The sequence below is a fragment of the Sceloporus occidentalis genome, unplaced genomic scaffold (assembly GCF_023333645.1).
Source record: "Sceloporus occidentalis isolate IW3139 unplaced genomic scaffold, rSceOcc1.0.p SCAF_127, whole genome shotgun sequence".
NCBI classification, from domain to species: domain Eukaryota; kingdom Metazoa; phylum Chordata; class Lepidosauria; order Squamata; family Phrynosomatidae; genus Sceloporus; species Sceloporus occidentalis.
The window spans coordinates 100,702-115,382 of NW_028317107.1; the positions used below are offsets into that span (position 1 = coordinate 100,702).

General features: G+C 42.4%; 1 protein-coding gene across 1 annotated transcript in view; it reads left to right on the forward strand.

The window, feature by feature from the left end:
• HMCN2 (hemicentin 2) overlaps window positions 1-14,681 on the forward strand; it is a 58,017-nt gene that overhangs the window by 29,789 nt on the left and 13,547 nt on the right. The window contains exons 26-57 of the mRNA XM_089498953.1: window positions 40-231; window positions 325-455; window positions 560-707; window positions 881-1,007; window positions 3,667-3,821; window positions 4,726-5,004; window positions 5,357-5,638; window positions 5,785-5,893; window positions 6,174-6,343; window positions 6,635-6,789; window positions 6,969-7,065; window positions 7,278-7,373; window positions 7,545-7,721; window positions 7,855-8,006; window positions 8,139-8,262; window positions 8,428-8,603; window positions 8,975-9,071; window positions 9,170-9,289; window positions 9,378-9,539; window positions 10,158-10,439; window positions 10,526-10,693; window positions 10,801-10,914; window positions 11,497-11,583; window positions 11,677-11,868; window positions 11,959-12,132; window positions 12,283-12,396; window positions 12,598-12,740; window positions 12,851-13,001; window positions 13,424-13,639; window positions 13,964-14,077; window positions 14,167-14,354; window positions 14,447-14,543. Coding sequence (XP_089355079.1) covers window positions 40-231; window positions 325-455; window positions 560-707; window positions 881-1,007; window positions 3,667-3,821; window positions 4,726-5,004; window positions 5,357-5,638; window positions 5,785-5,893; window positions 6,174-6,343; window positions 6,635-6,789; window positions 6,969-7,065; window positions 7,278-7,373; window positions 7,545-7,721; window positions 7,855-8,006; window positions 8,139-8,262; window positions 8,428-8,603; window positions 8,975-9,071; window positions 9,170-9,289; window positions 9,378-9,539; window positions 10,158-10,439; window positions 10,526-10,693; window positions 10,801-10,914; window positions 11,497-11,583; window positions 11,677-11,868; window positions 11,959-12,132; window positions 12,283-12,396; window positions 12,598-12,740; window positions 12,851-13,001; window positions 13,424-13,639; window positions 13,964-14,077; window positions 14,167-14,354; window positions 14,447-14,543 — 4,989 coding nt within the window. The remainder of the gene's footprint in view (window positions 1-39; window positions 232-324; window positions 456-559; window positions 708-880; window positions 1,008-3,666; window positions 3,822-4,725; window positions 5,005-5,356; window positions 5,639-5,784; window positions 5,894-6,173; window positions 6,344-6,634; window positions 6,790-6,968; window positions 7,066-7,277; window positions 7,374-7,544; window positions 7,722-7,854; window positions 8,007-8,138; window positions 8,263-8,427; window positions 8,604-8,974; window positions 9,072-9,169; window positions 9,290-9,377; window positions 9,540-10,157; window positions 10,440-10,525; window positions 10,694-10,800; window positions 10,915-11,496; window positions 11,584-11,676; window positions 11,869-11,958; window positions 12,133-12,282; window positions 12,397-12,597; window positions 12,741-12,850; window positions 13,002-13,423; window positions 13,640-13,963; window positions 14,078-14,166; window positions 14,355-14,446; window positions 14,544-14,681) is intronic.

Here is a 14,681-nt window from a genome sequence, read left to right on the forward strand (position 1 = left end):
ATATCTCCGACTTGGCTAAATGTATGAGTTGTCTTCCAGGAACTCCCATGCCTCTTGTTCGCTGGCTGAAAAATGGAGTAATGCTTACTGGCATCCTCCCAGGAACGGCCCAGCTAGGCAATGGGTCCTTGCTGATTGAGACCCCTTTGCCCAGTCACAGTGGAGATTATGTATGTTTGGCAACTAATGAAGCCGGTTCTGCCAGGAGGAAAACTAAACTAGTAGTTTACGGTAAGCATTACTTTCGTCTGTAGTGGATTTTGATGGAGGAACATTTGTTGGGAGGTCACCAAACAACCAATAATTCTTCCCCTATACATTCAGCTCCGCCTAAGATTCTTGAAGATGGACAAGGCCAGAATATATCGGTGATGGCCAATCAGCCTCTGGACTTGATGTGTGAAGTGACGGGTGTCCCGTTCCCTACATTAACATGGCGGAAAGACGGCAAAACGGTGAACATCATGACTCACTGTTCATTGATTGATGAGCCTGTCACAGAAGATAAGATCCTTCTGAAGATTCCAAGGGTTATTAATACATTTTCTTTGTGTTCCAGCTTACTGATGCTCCTGGCCTTAGCCTACAAGCTGCTGGACAATCTCTACGCTTCCACCGAATTCGCAAGGTCGATTCAGGTTCATATACTTGCAGTGCGGTGAACCGAGCAGGAGAAGCTCAACGTACCTTCAACATCATAATACTTGGTGAGCACTCATCTAAATGTGGCTTTCTATATACAACGAATGCTTGGTTAACTGTATGGATCAAAAAAGAGATATATTTTTACTCCAGAATCAGAGCCAACACAGGTCATAGATCTTAAGTAAATATGTTTTTTTTCCCTCCTCCTTCACTTTGGTTTGTACCGAATCTCCAGTGCCACCATCGATTTATGGTTCTGGCATCATCCATGATTTGACAGCGCGAGAAGGATCAGAGGTCGAGCTGGATTGTAGAGCAGCCGGTGTTCCGAGGCCGCAGGTGGAATGGACAAAAGGCGGACAGTAAGTGACACACCGAGCAATTCTTACCCATACCAATCAAAAACCTCTGACTCCCCCTACTGGCTGGAATGGGAAGTGCAGACATGCACCACCTTCAATCTCTTGGCTTGTCATTACTTGTCATATGGCAGACAGAGGAAATTTCCCCTGTACAAACTGACAATGAATATATTAATACTGTGCACTTATTGCTACCCCCCCCTGCATATAACATATTAGGCGCTAAGAAAGGGAACGTAATAACAGGGTAATCATATACAGTCTTAAAAACCAGTTCATATTGACGTGTCATTCTGAGCAGCCTAATATCCACCCACGTTCATAAATATTTATACCAAATCTCATCTGTTTTTATTAAATTTGCATGAAATGTCATGAAACGTATTTGGCAACAAATGCAATGTTTCAGGAAGCAAACACATCAAGTCCACTATCATGTTTGCAAGCGGGTATCCACTGTTTCTCTACTCCATTCATGGGCATTTGTGTTCCCAGAGCATTCACTTTGAAAAGGGACCCAAATCCATGATCCCCCCAAATACCAGTCTTTTCTAGGAGGTCGGAATGTTTGCTGGGTATGAGGGTATCACAGGGTTCTACAGCCCTAAAAGCCCCAATGACGTATACAGGAACAGCAGCTTTAGAAATGAAACTTTCTTCTTCTTAACATCTTGCTTGGGTAAACAGATATTAGGGATTCTGGTGGTGTCCTGCACCTCTAGACACGTCTTTGACCACATGTCTAAAACCAAAGTGTCCCTGGCCACTTGAAATGTTGGGAGGTGTGCGTGGAGGTATCAGTTACCTCCATCTTTGCCATCTGTAGGTTTCTCTGCCAAAACTCACCAAGGTGTTCTTTTCCAAAAAGAAACAAAATTCTATGTCTTCCACTATAAACACGCTCCGCTCACACATGGCATGTTTGGCCCACACATGTTTCCATTAGTAATGCATCTAGAGACAATGATGTCAACGTCCTGGGGCTGTTTCTGTTTTTTCTTTGTCTGTTACCGTGCCACTTTCTTAGATCCGACAAGTATTTTCACATGTTCCTTTTTCAAAAGAACTAGGATACATTTTTAAATTTTTTTTTTTTACGTAAATAATCTCTTAAATCTGATTTCCCATCCGGATCAGGGAACTTAACTGCAATTATAGGTTTTTGCGAAGATTCTATCCAGCTCGCGGCCACCACTGAGACGTTCCCGTCTGTCTGCCAATTCCTTGCTGCTTTGCATAGTCTTGTAATTCTGGAGGCTGGATCGCAGCTTTTGTTTAATTCTTTTATCTACAGATGGCTTTTTTTAACACTAGTGGGAATTTTCTTGGCAACACAATGGTTACAAAATGACTCCTCCCTTTTGCGATAGGATAAGACCGCAGTACATATGGTATGTGACTTAGACATTGTTGGAACCCATGGAAGATGGACCTTTTTGGGGTGGCCATAGGGGCACATCGCTCATCTGCTATCATTCAATATAGCTTGATATAAAAATGTGCCAGCGCCTAATATAATAAAGCATTCAAGAAAACATCACCTATTCATACTAATAGTTTTAATAAACAAAGCAAAAAAAAAAAAAAGTCTATATTAAAGCAGTGCTGCGGAATATGATCTAGCTCTATCAATCAATGAATAATAATAATAAATAATAATAATAAACAAGATTAAAAATAAATAAATAACACCTATCCAATAAATAAATAAAATAAAAAATATAACAACTCATTGATTCTGAGTTCAAGGGGCATCGCTGGCAGGTAGAATCAGGAATATCTTTCATTTTTATTAATTTGAAAATCTCTTTTAGTTGCCCTCTTGGCATCTGTTTGAAGATGTAGCAAGCGACCTCTTTAGTACTTGGGAATTAGATCATCAAAAAATCCTCATTAGTAAAGCGAAGAATGACGTCAAACCATGAAGCCAACCGTCTTCCAAACAATTCTGGGAGGAGGAATGGGGTCTCTCTTTAACCCCTTAAGGACAATGGGCGGTCCCTAAACCCAATGAAAACAATGCATTTTGAGCCCGTACATGTACAGGCTTTGTCATTAAGGGGTTAAGGATTTAATTACAACAGTTATAAAAAAAAAATTATTCTGCATCTTCTGCACACCGGTGGGTTTTGCGCGGCAGCTGCAGAGACGCATGCGATGCAAGAGAAAAGGGATGGGGACTGTAAAGGAGGAACTCCTTAGAAACAACAGCTTGAAGTCAAAACAACATTTAGAAGACGCTGCTGGATAAGTAACAAAACATATCATATAGCACATGGAATGGAGGGTGGAGAGAGAAGCAGAAAACATTCCCCTCCGCAGGGAACGCAGATTTTGTACCGTTATTAATTTAAGTTGCAAACTCAACGTTAGGCTTCCAAACCGCACAAATCATTGGAAACCAGAAAGTCTGCTGGTTATTTCTACAAAATATTGCCAGATTTGGTTAAATCTAGGCAAGTAGGTTTTTTCACAACGGAGCTTGAGCATCGTGTTTAGAAAAAAAACAACGTTTGCCTGTATCCATATCGGAATAGCGTGAAGGAAAAGTGAAGAATTTGTCTAGAACTAAAGATTTTGGTAAATCCGCCCAAAAGCCTTTTTCTATTTAATTTTGCAGAATTTATTTCCAGTCTCATGAGGTTCATTCTATTTTTAGGCCTCTGTCTCCTGGGGACTCCCACATTGAGATCTTAGAAGAAGGGCAGCTACTTCGAGTAAATAAAACAAGGCTTTCCGACCATGGCAGGTATCAGTGTTTGGCCTTCAACCATGCAGGTCAACAAGTCAAGGACTTCAACCTGAAGGTTCACAGTAAGTTCTTAATATAATAGCTGGATACTTAAACTATTATTGAACTTTTGACAAGCGACTAGGACACCAGGAACATATTTGATGTAACTTATGTTCTCTCCTTATGGCTGCTCATGTCAAGTTCCTTTCAACACCTTCAAAAGTAAGGAGAAATCGTCAAACCTTCACTTTTCAACCAACTTTTCCGTCGCTAGAAGGCGGATGGACTTCAATGGCCTCTTTGGCCAAGATTTACCTAATCATCCAGGACGAAAACATCTACGTTGTCCAACAATACATACCTTCTGCTAGGGCAGAGGTTTTCTTTGTAGCTGAGAGGGAACATCATGGTTCTTCTAGAATGAAGCAGTGTAAAGGTTGGATCACCTCTAAAAGTTTGAGGGCATAACTAAAAATATCATGCTTTATTTTAATTTTTGGGAGGCTGGAGATCAACATCCGTTAAGTTGTACCTACACGGCATACGTAAGGGACCCAGTCTAGGTCAGTTCTTTGTAGCGGTCGGTCTCTTGGAAATACATTGGAATTCTGTTTTTAATGGCATTCTATCCTTGAGTTTTCATTAGTTGGGTTCGGGTAACTTTAGTATTATACTGCCACCACATGGTATCTATAAAAATACGTGGGTTTTCTTTTTATATACTTTGCTGTGTTGTTAAAATATAACTATGTTGTATTGACAACAAAATACTTAAAGCAGGCAGTTGGGAAAAGGATCAAATGCCACATTTAGCATGGTAGCAGAACAGGTAGTAGGCAATTAGTGACATATTTAAAAAAAAGACAAAGTATACTAAAATAATTTTATATTATGTTTTATGTGGATTTTTATGAGTGCCACAGAATTAGCCCTGTCCAAGTGGTGGGAGTTATCCAGTTTGCTTTCTTTCATTTTTTTTCTCAGCACCACCCATGATCTGGTCTTCTAATGAGAAAACAGAGGTGACCTCTCTACTTCACGGCTCTGTGGAGCTGAAGTGCGAAGCCCGCGGATCCCCCGCTCCCAGTATAACATGGTTTAAGGACAAACGTCCCATAGTATCCAGTTCGAGAGCCGCCTACAAGGAGAATGGCAGAAGCCTACAGCTCAGCAGGGTGCAACTGTCCGATGTCGGCACATACACTTGTAGAGCCAGTAACCACGCGGGCACAGCTGAGAAATCATACAGTCTGGAGGTTTATGGTATGTTTAACGACCTTAAGTGTCCGAAGAACCTTGGACCACAAACTTGTTAGCTGTAATTTTGGGGTGCATGGCTTTTCAAGTCAATGATATATATAATGTTGTGGCAAAACATCTCTTAAAGATCTGTTCGCTAGTTGACACCACAGTTAGGTGTTCATTGCTTTGATCTTTGATCCGTCTTGGCTCTTGGCCTGTGGAGCTACAACTTGACAAGCCCAACATTCCAAATTACATATAAATAAAATCCCAATATATATTAGTTACATATTAGTCTTCATTAGATAGCTAAAACATTTTATGAGACCTCCTGGACTTCACAAATGCTGATCCACTGTTTGTGTCATCTCAGTTGCTCCTGATATCGAAGGTGGAGGTGGAAAGCCGGTGGCCGTTAAAGCCATCGTTGGCCACTCTCTTGAGTTAGAGTGCTCTGCAACTGGCCACCCTCCCCCAACCTTATCCTGGCTGAAGGACGGACTAATGGCGTCGGAGAGAGATGGTTTGAGGATTAAGGATGGCGGTCGGACCCTACACATCGAGACAGTGAATGAAAGCACGCAGGGGACATTTACCTGTATAGCTATCAGCCTTGCTGGGGAGAATGTCCTACAATATTCTGTCACGGTTCTTGGTAAGCTGGTGGATTAGTACCTTAAAAACTGCACAGCACCCATTGTACAATACTTTGGAATATTATGGCGCTATATAAAACAATACATAAAAATAATGGAACAACAACATATGTTCACATATTAGAATATGTATTTTTTTTAATAGTGCCACCTAAAGTCTTGATTGGTGAAGGATCTGGATTTATGATGGTGACCGAAAGAGAACCGTTGGTTCTTTCCTGCCATGTTAATGGAAACCCAGCTCCAAAGGTCTGGTGAGTATGGGGTTTAAGGTGGATACATAAAAAAACATAATAATGAAGCCAAAGATAAATAAGCCACTAAATTCCTAAGTGTGCAATTTTATGCACTACGCTTTTATGGGTTTTTTTCTGCATTTTGTTCATTGTACCTTCTTGTGTCTTTTTCATGACATTGATTATATTTCGTTATAATATTATTAATATAATATAATATTATGTATATTGTTGCAGGCTATATTCTTTCCTTCTTGTTTTCCTCCATATATGAAAGGAATATGCTCTCCTTCCACAGGTGGTTGAAAAATGGTTTCCCGATTGGGGATCAGGGTGATGTAGAGGTTTTAGATGAGGGAAGGACCATAGCTATCCGCCACCTACACCCCATCCACGGTGGCCAATATGTGTGTAAAGCTGAAAGTGACGCCGGAACAGCAGAAGCAGCAGTAGATGTGGCCGTGCAAGGTAATTATCCTCTAGATCATCTCCACGTCTTATCCTGATGAACACAGAATGATGAGAATGTCCCACCATCCTCAACCGAATGGAATTCCTTATTTAAGTAAAGACTTCCTTACCCCTTCTGACACCTAAACATAATTCCACAACTTAGATGCAAAGCTAAAGATGCTTGAAGGTCATAAAGTTTAAATAATTTAACATAAAATGGATTAAACAGAAAGTAACAGCGCACCATTGTGCAGATGACTAGATACATTCTTGCATGGTCTCATCCACATTTTTGTGGTCCTCCAGATCTTCCCGTGGTCAGCATCATCGGGGGCAGTAGTGTTTCTGCCACGTTCCGGGAATCTCTGCTTTTGGAATGTGATGTTTCAGGAACGCCAACCCCGTCTGTGAGCTGGTGGAAAGATGGCGTAGTCTTACCATCAGATGGACCTAAATTGCAGGTGAGTCCTCTGCTCTGAAGAAGCTCTGTGTCCAGAAAAAATAAGCGTCTTCCGTTAAAGTCAGCTTCACACTCTACTGAGAAAATGAGAATAATAACTTGGTACTCAGGCACGGGGTACTTTCACACCTTCTTACTGCATAACCGGCTACCTACACCATTATTTCTGTTCACTGCCAGATCGCTTCCATATCCCTGGATGACGAGGGAGTTTATACCTGTGTGGCTACAAATCCGGCAGGGGAAGGGAGACAAGACGTGTTCCTGAACGTGCTGGGTGAGTGACGGTCTTTGAATAAGAATTCTGAAAGTCTTTGAATTCCTACATTATATGTCATACCTTCCAAGTGTCCCTCTTCAAGACCCAAATCCCTGTGTCCGCATTTCCTCCCTTGATGCCTCTCTGTTCTAGGCACCCAGACGCTCTGAAAATCTTTGCTGCACATGCAGAACACTATAATTTGTCATTTGTTGTATTCTTCATTGTAGTTCCTCCTAATATCGAACCTACCGATGTGAATCATACGGCGGTGGAAAATCTCCCTGCATCCTTGGAGTGTCTGGTTTCTGGAAGCCCGTTTCCCGGTAAGGCCGTCTTGCCTACGTTGGATTCCACCAATCTGTCCTATTCTTTTAAAATTAATGTCTCCAGAGATAATTACATAATTACATGACTCTGATACTTAGTGTATAATAACAATACATAAATAAATACGTATACATGTTTAAACATTTTTATTGTATCTGCTTTGGTAGTTGTGTCTTGGTACAAAGGAGAACAGCTATTGACGTCCATGCCTGGAATTACCCTGTTAAACGAGGGCAGAACATTGCAGTTTGAGAAAGTTCACGGCACGGACAGTGGGGAATATCGCTGCGTGGCATATAATGAGGCTGGTACTAGCGAGCTCCTGTATACCCTGGAAGTTTATGGTGAGAATTTAGAAGTTTGAGATGTTCTTCATCTTGGAGGTCCATAAAGGGAAGATCTTTTCGGTATAGTGACTGTATTGAATCAGGGTCTCGAATGAAGTGAAGACCACTCGCTTTCTTTTTTTTTACGTAGTGCCTCCCAGGATCGTGTCGTTGACGGATGTTGCCACCTTTTTGGTGAACGAGCGAGTCTGGTTAGAATGTAATGCCACCGGGGCGCCCGAACCAACAGTCATGTGGCTGAAGGACAAGGTTCCGGTGTCTACGGCACATGCTGGGCTGCAGGTCAGTAGCCATCATCCCAGTCCCCATCATTAGTAATGTCACAGATCATTGAGATGGGTAGGAACCTGAGTTAACTTGATGGATTGTCTGGTAAAAAAACCCCATGTATTTCTTTCTCTCGCATTATTTCAGATTTTGGAGCAGGGGCGACTGCTCTCCCTGTCTGCAGTTCAAGTGTCCGACTCTGGAATATACACTTGCGTTGCCGTTAATCCTGCCGGGGAAGACAGTCGAGATACTGATCTACAGGTATATGGTAAGTACAATGTTCTGTTGATGCTATTCCTTTGGATCTTTCTTATGCCATTCGTCGTCAATGGGAGACATGGTAGAGACAAATTGCATTCCTCATGGTCATTGCTTCTGAACATAGCTGGATCCTTGTGTCATTCAGAGTGTATGATGGGTAATTTCTTTGCAGTGCCCCCGAGCATCCTGGGAGAAGAGATTAATACCACGGCCAGTGTAAACCAACCATTTATTCTCGAGTGCCATAGTACAGCCATCCCTCCCCCCACCATTAGCTGGCTGAAAGATGGTCGGCCCCTTCTCAAAAGACAGGGGATCCAAGTCACTGAGGAAGGACGCTTCCTGCAGGTGAGAAGAAATGGGAATGCGTAGGGTTTTTACATGCATGTTGCGTTAGAAGACACAGCCGTAGATGTTAGAAGCATAAGTAGGGATCAAGCATGTAGAATTTATCAGACAAGTTTGGGTTGAAGTTACACTTCTAGGATTTGGGGGCGCTTTGTGATTTAGTGGCCAATTACAAGCTCTGATAGACTGTCAGGGTCACATTTATTGGGAAGGACATTTGCCTAAATGCACCATAAGCAACCATGAATTCCGCAAGACATGTCATGGACACTAGTGCTAGGTACAGACACTTTGCCTACCCCTTCGACATGTGGCGTAAAAAAGGCTTGCAATCAGCTGTCATCCGTTTTCGGCAAATTTTTGCACCGTAGGTTGACCGTGCCCAGTTACGAGATGCTGGGAGATACACGTGCGAGGCCTCCAACGATGCTGGGCGTTCGGAGAAGCACTACAATGTCATCGTCTGGGGTAAGGATTTTGGGTGGTGTTATTTGCGTTTTGCCCTCCCTGTAATGTTTGTGGTCCAGCTGACCTCCCGGTATTTCTTTTCTCTCCTCCTTCCCCAGTCCCACCAACCTTCTCCGGATCCTCTGGTTCACCTCAGTCCGTGATAGAAGGGCAATCGGTCAGCTTTACCTGCGAATGTCATGGGGTTCCTTCCCCATCTCTAAATTGGCTTAAGAATGGTAAGTATTCTGGTCGGTGAAGGAGACCGGCAAACCTTTGGAGAACATCATATATAAAGAATAAGCATGTTCTCCTGTCTTCCACCAGGATCTCCCCTTGAGATGAAGGACTCTGAGCACCTCCTGGTGTCCGGCGGTGGCAGGCTGCTGCAGATTAATAAGGTTCAGGTGGCAGATGAAGGCTTTTACACCTGCGTGTGCAACAATGAGGCTGGAAGCAGTGAGAGGGATTACTGGCTGGAGGTTTATGGTGAGCTGCCCCAGATCATTACTTTCTGCAAGCTACAATGTATTTTAGTCTACGCTTTCTATTGTACCTTTACTTTGATACCCTTATTTTTCATATCCTTCCAAAAGGCTTACTGACCTGTTTTAGAACCTTTTGACCATATGGCCTTATATTTAAAAGGCCGTTCTGGAATAATGTTTCCAATCTGAACCAATCAGAAGGATTCCAGTGGTTCTTTGGTGAATGCTACCACAGTAAGAACTTTTTTTCCAAAACTGCTCTTTATCAATACGGTCAAAAGAATATTTAAAATTGGCTGTTGGGGGAATTATTTGAAAGGTTTCAGGGTCAGAAAATACCCTGGTATATAACAATGATATAACTCATATTACCTGCTTCTCTATTATGGGATGCAATTTATATTTTAAAAGTGTATCCCTTCTTAAAAATCCAATCCTCGTCTTATTTTAACTTTGTGCAAAAAAACCCCATTTTTTTTAAATAGCAAAAATGTATGTATCTCATCTTACTTTTCTCCTTTTTTACCCATTACACCATCATAACATGATCCTTGCTTTTTATCCTCTGTTCACTTGGTTACTGATTGTCTTCTTATTCTGCTTTCCTCTGTCCCATCAGCTACACCAGTGATCACAGGTAACACACCTGTCCCCAAACAATTCTTAGTGACCAGAGGTGACCGGGTCACCATGGAATGTATGGCGAGTGGGAAACCTACCCCTTCGGTGACTTGGCTAAAGGATGGTTATCCTCTTGGAAGTACACAAGACCTCGTCTTGGACAACAAGGGTCAGCAGCTGACTATCCTTAATGCACAACCTTCCCACTCCGGCCGCTATGTCTGTGTGGCTGTGAATGCAGCAGGACAGGTGGACATGAAATATGAATTGTCGGTGATAGGTAAGGATTGCAGAAATGTTCTTCTTAGAAAAGAAACAAAGTACATAACTCTTGTGTCATCACGTCCATATTCCATTTGCATTCAGTTCCCCCAGAAATCACAAACACGCAGAGAGAACCATTGAATGTATCTGTCGCTGTGCATGGAACCTTCATGCTAACCTGCGAAGCTACAGGAATCCCTCCTCCGGTAATCACATGGCACAGAAACAACAACCCCCTCTCCCTGGGAGACAACGTGCACCTTCAGTCCGGTAATACCCTCACTCCCATATTTCTTGGTTAAATCTAATCTAAAAACCCAGAATTGAAAAGATCACTCCTAATACATCACATACTATGATGGTTTTTTCCTTGCCAGGTGGGCGAGTTTTGAAGTTGGCTTATGCCCAGATCCAAGATGGTGGACTCTACACCTGTTTGGTGTCTAATGCCGCTGGACAAGCCAAGAAGGATTTCATTGTAGATATCCTTGGTAAGATATTCTGGGCTTGTTTATCTCAACTTCATGTATAAATACAAGGGTCATATTGTCGGGGGTAGAATTGTACCCTATGAATTAAGAGGTCCTTGTCTTGTCTGTTACCCCTTCCCAGGAAGGTGAGAAGTCCCTACACTTCCTGATTATAAATGAATGGGATATATCACCATCCCAACTTCAGAAAAGCAACTATCCTTTTGTGCACCCACTAATAATGAATTCTGAGGAACTTGGTGCCACCTAATCATTTTCCATTGGTGCCATTCACTTTCTATTTATATACCCATCTGATTGGTAACCAGGCAGTTGCCACCAGCTTTATATATTAATGGCAATAATGCTGGTGGACCTTAATAAAATATGGTGTTGTCCAGTTATATCCATGCACTCCCATGCTGCAAACATGTCCTCCTTCCTTCCCCTAATACTTAAACCACAATGATGTGTTTAACATCAGCTTGGGGTGTCATCATTATTTGAGGGGTATCTCGGGTACCATACCAGCTGTGTGAAAGATCTTAATGCTTGGTGAATCTCAAGTTGGATCCATGTTTTAAACAAATCATCTCCTTGTAGTTCCTCCCAGCATTGACGATGACGAGAAAAACGAAGATTTAAGAGTGAAGGTCGGTCAGTCTGTCCTGCTTCAATGCAGAGTCTCAGGTGAGCGTCAGTCTAGAAATACCTGTGACAACCATTGTTATGTGTTATATACAATAAGTAGAGGATATAAGACCATATTTATTGATCTATTAGGTCACCCAAAACCGGAGATTACCTGGTTCAGGGATTCCCTGCCCATACAGAGCGGAGATGGGATTACGATATCTCAAGATGGGTCTGAGCTCTACATAAATGATGCCAGCGTCTTCATTGCTGGCCACTACACTTGTCTGGCCACTAATCCCATTGCAGAAAAAAGAAAACACTTTATCTTGACGGTGTTGGGTAAGTGGCAATTCGTTATGGATATTTAAAGCTGCCCCTCATGAAATGATGGTGATGAACTAAACCCGTAACGGTTACTTTTGTCCACAGTAAGCCCAACAATCTCTGGAACTCTTGATGAAAGTCCCACAGAAGATGTCATTGTCCTTGTTAACAACCCGCTCTCTCTAATCTGTGAAGCTTTGGGCTTCCCTATTCCAACTGTTACATGGCTGAAAAATGGAGAACCATTCCATGATTCTAGCAACCTGAGAATTCTTCCAGGTAGGTATCTCTGATCTCTTACTTTTCTCTTGGGAGCTCAACAGAATTCCATGAAGCTTCTAATAATGTTACAAGAATATCAGCATCAGTTTAATTAATACGTTGGCCTATTAAAAATTATTATTTGTTTTTTTCTTTTCTTCTGACCAGGTGGACATGGGTTGCAGATCCTTAACGCCCAAGAAGAAGACGCTGGACAGTACAGCTGCGTGGTCACCAATGAGGTTGGAGAAGCCATTAGGAATTATGAAGTCAAAGTCTTCAGTGAGTTCTCCTTGTCTTGTAACAAGCATGATCCATATTCTGTGAAAAAACTTCACCAACAAGTCTAATATCAATAAATGAAAGTACCTTGTTTGAATAGATCTCATGTCTGATTGCAAAGTTACCCTGGAATGGGATTTTTGGGGTCTGGAGCCTTTTACCTATTATTGTCATTCTTACGTTCTATGTTCTGTCTTCTAGTTCCTCCCCAGATCAAACGAGATGACACCAGCCAAGACGGGAGTATCAAGCAAGTAAAGACTAAAGTGAACAGCAGCCTGACTCTACAGTGTGAGTCCCGGGCCGTGCCAAAGCCAAGTCTGCATTGGTACAAAGACGGCCAGGTCAGAACTCGTTCTAGTGATCTAGCGCATCACCTGCTGATATTTCTAAAGTGACAAATAGTTTATTACAATGTTTCTCCTGATTTACCTTCCTTCTGTCCACATTGCAGCTGCTGGAGAGCGCCGGTACCCTTCAGGTTTTGGAGGAAGGGCAGGTGCTGCAGATCCAGCCCATCCGTATCACCGACTCCGGGCGTTATACGTGTGTGGCCACCAACGTGGCTGGCGAAGACGAAAGAGAATTCTATGTGAACGTACAGGGTTAGTGCCAATCACATTTTCAAATATATATATATAATAAAATAATACACATTAATATATATATCTGCACTTTTTGTCTGCCCTTGTCCTTCGTGCTTTAGGCATCATATGTACAGCCCTCTTGCCCCAACTAATTCTCTTTGGTTCATTTATAAATCGAGTTTTACGAGAGGACGTTATTATGTTATACCAAATCTTTTACTTAAAGTACGTTTAAACTGCTGATCATTTTTAAGAACAACACCAGGAGACTGTTTCTATATTCCTTCATTGGCAATGGCTATTATTTGTCCAATGTGTCAAAATTGGGAACACAACTTCCATACCATATAAGACATTCTAATGCGGCTGTATAAGACAATGTGTTATCATACTGAAGTTTGGCATGTCTTGCCTGCTGATGATGTGTATCTCTTTGTTAGTCCCCCCAATTTTCCACAGGCCCGGAAGCCTCAGTGCCGCCTTAGAACTTTCCTTCAGAGAAGATGACCAGGAAGAGTTGACGGAGCACAGAGAGGTTGCTGCCGCCAACCCCATTTCTCTGTACTGCGATACTAATGCCATTCCTCCTCCAACTCTAACCTGGTTCAAAGACAGGCAACCCATCTCTGCCTCAGACGGACTGCTAGTGCTGTTAGGTAAGTATCATCTGCCATCCAAAGTTATTGGTCACCAAGGATACTTGCCATTGAACCAATGTGTCACAAAAGTGCGTGTAGAACAAGCCGTAGCAATGTCTTCACTTGGTCTGGAATGGTTACTTAATCCAGCCACCTCCGGCTGTTGCATTGTAACCACATGCTTATTGTAATGGAAGTTGTATCCGGCAGCAAATGAATGGTCAAAGTTCCCGTGACCATGTTGATATGCTATGTTATCGTATTGTGACAGATTGTCAGCTTGGCTGCCTTGTGTCCTTTATTATTTACCTCGTCTCCTAATTAACCCCCTTACTTTTCCAGAGGGACGTATCTTGCAGATACCCATGGCCAGAGCGGAGCATGCTGGGAAGTACACGTGTGAGGCCACCAATGAAGCTGGAGAGGACAGACTGCACTATGAGCTTGTGGTACTCGGTAAGTATCGTACAAGGTGTACCTATTATTATTAGGGCCACTGCTCATGTTGTTTAGTAATAACCATACCTGCCAATCTATTGTTGCAGTACCCCCAATGATGATAGGAGGGGTAAGTGATCTGATCCAGGAGGTATCCGTTGTAGTCAACCAAACCGCAGAACTCATCTGCGAGGCCACAGGGACTCCCCCGCCAACCATCACTTGGCTTAGAAGCGGGCAAACACTCAACACTGGTGATCAATACCAACTCCTGGACAAGGGGAGGCGTTTGCAGGTGGGACAGCCAACCTTATCATACTTTAATCAATCACTAATAATATCTTATCAATAAAAAAAAGTAACTCAACGTTGGTTTTGACCCTCCAGATCCTAACTGCGCAGGTATCCGATATAGACAGCTATGTCTGCCTGGCCGAGAACGCTGCCGGTTTCTCGGAGAGACTCTTCACGCTGACCGTTCATGGTAGGGTGATACATTGTATCTAGATGTTGCCAATCAAAAAGTTTCAATTGAGAAAAGTCAGGTTATACTTCCTTCCATCTCGTTCAAAAAGATTTGGCTTTGAAGTTAAAATTGGTAACTTAAAGCATTGTTTCAATT